Source organism: Gossypium hirsutum, chromosome A09 (genome assembly GCF_007990345.1).
Source record: "Gossypium hirsutum isolate 1008001.06 chromosome A09, Gossypium_hirsutum_v2.1, whole genome shotgun sequence".
NCBI lineage: Eukaryota > Viridiplantae > Streptophyta > Magnoliopsida > Malvales > Malvaceae > Gossypium > Gossypium hirsutum.
Window position 1 is genome coordinate 55,478,550 of NC_053432.1, and position 9,641 is coordinate 55,488,190.

The 9,641-nt window shown below is 25.6% G+C and overlaps 1 protein-coding gene across 1 annotated transcript; it reads left to right on the plus strand.

Moving 5' to 3' along the window:
* Positions 1-4,841: 4,841 nt before the first annotated feature.
* Positions 4,842-6,659, plus strand: LOC107888897 (peroxygenase). Its single transcript, XM_016813161.2, has 6 exons — positions 4,842-5,125; positions 5,205-5,354; positions 5,431-5,516; positions 6,062-6,156; positions 6,247-6,372; positions 6,447-6,659. The coding sequence occupies exons 1-6, from the start codon at positions 5,038-5,040 to the stop codon at positions 6,589-6,591; spliced, it is 690 nt and encodes a 229-aa protein (XP_016668650.1). The 5' UTR covers positions 4,842-5,037; the 3' UTR covers positions 6,592-6,659.
* Positions 6,660-9,641: the final 2,982 nt, after the last annotated feature.

The following is a 9,641-nucleotide window of genomic DNA, read 5'->3' on the forward strand; positions in this document are numbered from 1 at the left end:
ATTGAATCCTTTTCACTTAATTAATCGTGCAAAAATCAAAACTTCTTAACGAAATTTTAATACAACATTACTAACATCCCATAGATATTAAAATAATAATAAAATAAAAAATTACTCGTCAGATTTATGGTCCCGAAATCACTATTCCAATTTTACTGAAAACGGGCTGTTACAATATCAACTAACAACACTAACAACATGTGAAATATCGAGACAAGTGCATACTATTGCATAAATCAAACTTCTGACTATGCTTGAGTAAGGTACTTTTGACATGCATCTTTCATCTTCTTCATAACGTGGAGAATCTAAAATTGAGAGTTTAAAGTGTGCAGCTAAAGGAGTACTTACCAGTTTTGAATACTGCATCTCAAACCACTCAAGTATCTTCATGATGTATCTTTGTTGCGATTTTGAAAAAAAATAGAGAGGCCTATTACCAATTAGTCCAAAAAGTTTTTTCTACTAAAAAGTATTTTTATAAAAAAGTCGATTTCAACTGGAAATAAATTTCATTTATTTTTCACTTTTTTTTAAATTATTTTATTACAGTTCGAATAATTTTTCGAAAAATAATTTTACAAAAAAAATTATTTGAACAAAAAATTTTATTTTTTGAAAAATAAATAAAATTTATTTCCAGTTGGAATCAGTTGTCTTACAAAAATACTTTTTAGTAAAAAAAAACATTTTGGACTAATTGGTAGGAGGCCTCTCTATTTGTTGTGTTGAAGGGAAATAAAAATAATAATAAACAAGAAGGGTTTATGAAGCAATTTATCCTATTTGAAGTTTGGTGCTGCCAAGCAGTCAGGCGGCACCCTTAAAGCTTTTTAACCAAAATGATAAATTTACATATTAGGTCCCTAAATATTTTTGGTCATCACATTTCAATTTGGTGCTATAGATTGACCAGGCGACAACCATAAAAAATTATTTAAAAAAAACTTGATGTGATCGGTGGCTAGAGAGAGGGGTGCTACTGATTGGTCAGGTGACATCAATTTTTTACTATAGCTCGTGCCTAGATTAATAAATATTACTATCTTTATCATATTTTAATATTTATTTAATTATTTTATATTATTTGAATAAAAAACCCATTTCTTTTTTTCTGTTTTAGGAAAAAGGGTATCCAAAGAAGAATACAAGAAACCTAAAAACAAGAAATGGAATTTCCTTTTTTTACATTCAAACCCTCCTACCCCAACCTCCAGGATAAGATAACAGGCAGGCAAAGATAAGGCATCCATTCCCCTTTTATAATATTTTAGATTTTTTATTTTTCAAGAATTATTTCATATTTTGTTGGAATTATAATTTTTATATATGATATTTAATTTTTTTTATAATTATAATTTATCTATTTATGTCAACAATAAAAGGTTGAGAACAATTTTCTTTAAATCAGAGTATAATGCAAAATTGAATAAAGAAATTAAGGTAGTGGATTAAATTTATTATTATGCTTTATAATTAGTACATTTGTAAATTCATGTCAACTTTTGATTTTCATATAATAGTCACATAAAACCATGCCATTTTAATTAATGGATTTCATGTCTATCATTTTTTAGTCAAGATTAAAATTTTAAATTTTGAAAATTATTAAATGTTAAAATAATCAAATTGAATAAAAGGGGGTAAGTCTACCACTTATACATGGTATGAAACTAATAGTGAAATTTAAGTTAACAGACTTAACTGTTATTGTTTGGGTTAATATTAAAATTTTAAAATTTTAAAATACATAAATTAAATTTGACCTAATTAGAGTACAAAGTCTAAATCTACAACTAAAGATTAATAAAAGAATTTGACCTAATATAACAAAGGTTAAAATGTGATTTAAGTCCTTATTCTCTAAGGTTAAAATGGTATTGTTTGGGCTTTGTGGGGGAAAGAAATTTGCCATTCTCATTTGGTAATATTAAATAATTAACTGTCATTTTCAAAATATGATATTGACTTCATATTATTTTGTAATACTAAAAGGAAAGATGCTAAATCTTAGATTATATATAGTTTTGGGGTTTAGACTTAACGAGGAGTTTCGATATTAATTATTTTCGAAGTTTTTTTCACATTAATAGTATAATTAATACTATAAATACAGATTTTCAAAATTATTTATAAGTTCTAATGGTTTTGGTTATTTGATGTAAATATTGGATTGGTGGCAAAGTTGAACTCAAAAAATCCTTTTTCTGATTGAAAGTGAAATGACTTGAAATTAAAGAAAGTGAGATAAGCATAGTGGTGGTCCCTTGTTGTCTCGTTAGTTTGCTTAGGGAGCACACCAAATGCCACAGCATGTGAGCCTCAATCCAAATTGTGACGCACTGCCTTTCCTCTCATTCTGTCCCATACCACATTTATAGATTAGGTCGGCCTCTGCTTTATCCAACTACTGCTTTCACATGCTCTGTACTTCCCAATTTCTACACCAGTAAATTAATTTTAAGGTTTTCAAAATTAGATTAATATTTGAATAAGTCATCAATTTTATTTCAACTGATTTGTTTAATTTATTTAATTAAATTAAATAAGTTATTAAAAATTTTAGAAAAATATATAATTACAGGTTAATTAGTTCAACTCCTCTCTCTGAATCAATATCTCGATTCGTTCTCAATCTAGCTAATTCAGTCCAATTATAAAAACAATGATTAATATATTTTTATTAATTAGTTTCCAATACTCTTATTATCCTTTAACAGTAAAATATCTATTGAATCATATAGGTTATCAAAGGTTTTTTTTTATTACCAAAAGTGTTACTTAAATTATTAATTTCATCTCATTTTACATCAAAACATAATATTAACATCTAAGAATGTGCTATTCAACATCATGTATTTTTTAAAAAAATTGAGACAAATTTATAAAGCTTAGGGTTTAAGATTTAAAATTTAGGGTTTAGATATTAATTTTAAATACTTAATGTAAAATAGGTGGTATAATTTGAAAATTAATTTTGTTGTTAAATCCTATTGTTGAACTTACAGATCCAATTTTGAGATAAAGTATGAATAAAATCACATCAATCATATATTAATAATGGAATACGACACGGAAATCCATTTTGTTTATTTCTCACATTCAAAGTTCAATCATCAAAAATATTTTAAATTTTAAAAGATAAATTAATATAATAAATACAGCATTCACATTTTTTTTAGTTGTAAACTAAATAAATATTCAAGTATATTTATTCAACATTTTTGGGCTCTATATTTTGGTTAAATTTTGTAAAAAAATGTCGTTTTTTTATATTTAATTGTTTAGGACAATTTTTTATAATATTTATTAGAATAGGTTGATTTTGGTGGGGAAGGCGGAAACGTGTCTAGCAAGGCGTGCTTTCAGCCACCTTCTACCTTTTTTATAAATCATATTTTTTTGGTTAGATGGTTAAATGTTAGTTTTTTTATCATTAAGTCTTGGGCTCGATTTCTATTTTACTCACATTTGTAATTTTTATTTCATGTTGCCTCAAATTTTTTTAATTAGTTATTTTTAACATATCAATTCTTTTTGCTAGATGGTTAGATAATTGTAATTACATCTTTAAGTCCCAAGTTTTATTATTTTTATAAGCATATTAATGTATTTTTTATTTCATGTGGTTTCAAACTTTTTTTATTTTTAATTCATCTTTTTAATTAATAACTCTTTTATTTATAAAATAAAATAATTATTGCAAATATAAAGTTTAATTAATTATTTCAAATATCATTATGTTTATATGTGAAATATTTTCAATACACATACAAAAATATAGAGTACGAAAATTTACTTTGTTCATGATATGTTTATAGTCATGTAACACATATATGCAAAATATTTTATAACATAATGATATTTGAAATAATTAATTGACATTTATTTTTACTAAAAATAATAATATTTGCAATAATTATTTATTTTTTATTAATTAAAAAAGATGAATTAAAAATAGAAAACTTATAAACGATATATTTATTAATTAAAAATAAAAAAGCTTGAAACGGTATGAAATAAAAAATATATTAATATGCTTATAAAAATAATAGAACTTGGGATTCAAGAATATAATTACAATTATCTAACCATCTAACTAAATGAGTTAATATGTTAAAAAATATCAATTAAAAATATGAAAAGCTTAAAGCAATCTGAAATAAAAAAATACAAATGTAAGTAAGAGAGAAATCAAACTCGGGACTTAAAGGATAAAATCACTAATATTTAACCATCGAAATGATGGGGATGATTTGTCAAAAAAAGTCAGAAGGTGGATAAAAGCGCTCCCTATTAGATGTGTTTTCGCCTTATTTCTCTAAAATCGACCTATTCTGATAAATATTACAAAAAAAACTAGCCTAAACAGTTAAACTTATTTAAAAATTGACATTTCTTCATAATTTAGCCCTATATTTTGGGAAATTTTGGACATATTCATGAAATGCACGTTTCCCTAATTTGGTGGAAAGCGAAATTAATTTAAAATAAATTTGAATTTTTCAAAAGTGGAGAGATTTTGGATTTTAAATAAATTTTTTAAGAGTTGTAATTTAATTTATATTTTTATTATATTTAAAATATGAATTTATCATTTTAATAATTTAAAATTTTATAATATTTGAAAAGATTATATTATTTAAAAATCAAAATACAATTTTAGTATATATTTAAAATTTTATAAAAATATCATTAAAAAATGTAGAGACGTGTGAAATTGTAGTAACAAAAGCAATGGTGCATATAAGACAATGCGGATAATGCATGTGAAAATTGAAGTAATGGCGAAATCTGATTTAAAAGAAACCGCAAACTTGGACTTTTCATTTACTTGTCCCATTCAATAACTCTATTATTAGCATTCCACTCACTGTTTCACAAATCCTATTTTTTGCTGTTTCAAGGAAAAAGAAATACACATAATAATACTTACAAAAAATCATAAATGAAATGATTAATATCTTATTAGAAGACTTTCTATATAAGGAGAGATAGCTTCATCCTTTATAACAAAACTCAAACTGAAAAAACAGGATGGATGTTGCAACAGAGGCACCCAAAGCTCCATTGACAAGTGAAAGGAAGGTTCGAACAGACCTTGAAGAACACATACCTAAACCCTGTAATTCTTTTTTTTCTTCTTTGTTCCAACAGCTCCATATGATTTTTTTTTGATAAATATATATTAAATGTTGGATCAGATTTGGCAAGGGCATTTGCTAATCCAGATGTGGAACATCCACATGGAACACCAGGACGTGACAACTATGGAATGAGTGCTCTTCAGCAACACGCTTCCTTTTTTGATCAAGATAAAGATGGAATTGTTTATCCTTGGGAGACCTACAGAGGTTTTATTTTTTCCAATCTTTTCTCTCCAATTTCCTTTTTTACTCATTTTTTTGACAAATTTTATGTATAATACAGGTATGAGAAATATTGGTTTCAATCCAATTTCGAGCCTTGTTATTGCAATTACCATCAATGTGGCATTGAGTTATTGGACTCTCCCTGTAAGTTATTCTGCAACATTGGATTCCTTTCCATTAAGATACACACATACTATAGTAAAAATATCGTGGAGGTTCTTATGTCACAGGGCTAAAACTTTAGTTTGGTAAATCGTGCGGTTTTAGGCAATTTTTTTAGTTCAAATTTACTTAAGTCAACCTAATTCTCAAAAAATAAGAATTTTCATAGAAATTCTCTAAGGCACCTAAGTAAAGCAGAAGCAAACTCGAAACAGAAAGAAGCCACAAACGAACAGAAAAACCATAGAAAAATAACACACGTCAAGTGTTTGAATAAATGCTCTCAAAACTATTTCATTACTTTAAAAGTTTACAACTGAATAATTACAAATGAGCAGAAAAACCTCTATTTATAGTTAAGCTCCCCAAAATCAAACGATACAGATCGAATTACATTAATAGCTAAAATTAATGTTTATCTCCAAAATAAGAGTTCTAAAGGTTTTACACTCTACACATCTTTATCCCTTAAAGATTTACAAAATAGGAGTCCTAAGTTGCTAATATGTCATTCACAAATTTGACAGGGATGGCTACCAAATCTATATTTTCCCATATGCATAGATAGAATACATAAATGCAAGCATGGAAGTGACTCTTCAACATATGACACTGAAGGAAGGTAATTAGCATATAGGATTTGAATCACTAAAAACATTATATAAAAAAACTATTTTAATCTTTCACAAGCAAATGAATGTGATGTTTTCAGGTATATGCCAATGAACTTTGAGAGTATTTTTAGCAAGTACGCTCGAACTGTGCCGGACAAGTTAACACTGGGGGAACTATGGCACATGACTGAGGCTAATCGAAACTCATATGATTTCATTGGCTGGTATTTCAATCACCCTTTTCTTTGAATTCCGTGTACTTTCTATTCATTTAAAAAAAAATGGAATTGGTTTGCAGGATAATATCAAAGGGAGAATGGGTACTTTTGTATATAATTGCCAAGGATGAAAATGGTTATCTAACAAAAGAAGCAGTAAGGGGATGTTTTGATGGGAGTTTGTTTGAGTATATTGCCAAAATGAAGGGTGGCAAGGTTCACTGACTGAGGTTGCTGGTTTAAAATATATGTGTTGTTTTTGGTTGATCAAATAAAGCTTGAATTAAAATCAAGATTTGTTTTGTCTGTACATTTTTGAGTTTTGAAATTTCTATTCAGATGCGAGGCCATAGATGTATAGATGTAAAGTAAAAATGAAAAAGTTAATAAAGACATATAAAATACACTTTATGTGGTTTTGATTATAAAATAACTTATTAATATTAAAAATAATTCAAACTTTGGATAAGCAGATTTTTATGCTATTAAAGTTTTACTTGATTTGATAATAAAAGAATTTTAATTTAGTTGGGAATTCTATAAATTTAATCTGAGCCAGGTTTCGATAAAAATAATAAGTTCATATTTCAAGTTAGGTTAGGTTTGAAGAAAGGAGATAAATAAAAATACATTGATTAAGTTTGGCTTAAATCGATCTACGAATAAGTCAAAGTTCATGTATTAATTAGATCTTAAAAAAATTTAAGTATTAACTAAATGCAAGTTGCTGAACTTAGGAACTAAAATATAAAGTAACCCTTTCGATTAAAACTTCAATAGAATGTTATTATTATTATTATTATTAGGGACTCAATTGATTATTTATTTATTTATTAGGAGAGTTTGTTTACCATTTAAGCATAATAAGTAAAAGGATAAATAATAATAAATAGTAGGAAAAGTGCCTCGGGAAAGTCAAGGAGTACCAAACCCAGTCCAAGGGAAAATGCAACAAACTAGGCCATCAAGAGGAGTGCTACAGTGTTGTTGGAATCAGACTAAATTGATTGGTAAATATATATTGGTTTAGACAAAGAAATTGAACTAATCTTTAAGTTAATTGCTCAAAAACGGTAAAAATTAAAAACAAGACAAAAAAATTGGTGGTTGAACTAGTTTATATATTTTAACTTATTTATTAATTTTTTTTTATTTCATTATAGTTAAATGAGCTATCAAACTAGTTAAAATACTGATTCAATTTTTAAAATATTAGAGGGCGAATCAAAGAATGTGGATTTGCTCAGGAACAATCCAATAGTCATTTTGGGGTCTTGGCCTTTTCTTTTATTTCAAATTGAAGTTTGAATGAAAGTATATTACTTATCCAAGCTCTTTGAAATAATATATATTTTATATTAGGGTAAATTATATTATTAGTCATTAAATTATAATTTTTTTAAATTTTTTATAAAAAGTTTATTTTTAAAAAATAAAAATAAAGATGTAAAAGATATTAACTTTTTATAAAAAAATGTAAAAATTACCAACTTCTCTTTCATCTTAGTTTTCAATTTCCTTTTGTCTATTTTAGGGAAAAAAAAATAGGGATCCAAAGAAGAATACAAGAAACCTAAAAACAAGAAATGGAATTTCCTTTTTTTACATTCAAACCCTCCTACCCCAACCTCCAGGATAAGATAACAGGCAGGCAAAGATAAGGCATCCATTCCCCTTTTATAATATTTTAGATTTTCTATTTTTATTTTTCAAGAATTATTTCATATTTTTTTCGAATTATAATTTTTATATATAATTTTTAATTTTTTTATAATTTTAATTTATTTACTAATGCCAGCAATAAAAGGTTGAGAGCTAATTTTCTTTAAATAACAGTATAAGGTCGAATTGAATAAAGAAACTAAAGTAATGGGTTAAATTTATTATTATGCCTTGCATATTAGTACACCTATAAATTCATGTCAATTTTCCATTTTCATATAATACTCACATAAACCATGTCATTTTAATTAATGGATTTCATGTCTATCATTTTTTTGTCAAGATTAAAATTTTAAAATTTGAAAAATATTAAGTGGTAAAATGATCAAATTAGATAAAAGGACTAAATCTACAACTTATACATGGTACAAGACTAATAATAAAATTTAACTTAACAGAATTAACTATTATTGTTTGGGTTAATACTGAAATTAGAAAATTTGAAAAATACATAAACTAAATTTGACCTAATTAAAGTACAAAGTCTAAATCCACAACTTACATATAGTATAGAGGCTAATAAAAGCATTTGACCTAATATAAAAAGGTTAAAATGTGGTCCAAGTCCTTGTCCTCTTCATAGATTTGGGATTTAGTTCCTCTAGTTTTCAAATTTAAAAATGCAAGTCTAATTATTAACACGTTTAAAATTCTGTTGTTAAATTCAGGTTCATTACAGTATTATTTTTCCGTCACATAGTTGCCAATAATTTTTTTTTTATTTTAAAATGTTACACCAACAAATGTAACAGAAGAATTTTAACGATATTAAAAATTAGACTTGAATTTTAAAATCTGAAAAATAAAAAGACTAACTTTCTTAAAATAAAAATAAATATATTATATTTCGAATATGCAAAAACCATATTTTAACCTATTAAAAATACTAGCATATTTAATTTTCGACACCTGGACAAATTTAGGCCATACCAAAATGGCCAAAAATTGACCCATGAAAGTAGGACACGTGGCAAAGACAAATTGGAAATGATTTCGGTATTGTTTGGGCCCTGGGGGGATAAAAAGCCCAAAAGAATTTTGTGATTTTCAAAATATGATATTTTGTAATACTAAAAGGAAAGAGGATTATGTTATAATAATGCTAAATCTTAGATTATATGTACTTTACGTTCGGTTTTGGGGTTTAAACTTACTTTTTCAAGAAATAAGGAGTTTTCGTTTTGATTATTTTTAAATGATTTCTACATACAAACAAAAATTTTGAAGTAATAAAGTCAAATTATTTGACAATATTTAATCAAATTATTACAACACAGCCATATTAATAATTAGAAAAATCTAGATAAAATTAACTAATTCAAACTAAAACCCCTCATATTAAACTTCATTTAATACTACATTTGTGTCATACAAATTGGATTTTGATTAGGATTTATATGATATATATTGGATTTGGGATTTATTATTATCACCTTTGAATTTATCACATCATTAAATTATTATTTTAAAAAATTTTAAAATTTTAACTTTTTTTATATATTCTTTAGATTTTTTAATTTTTTTGGAATTTTATAAATATTTTTAATTTTAAA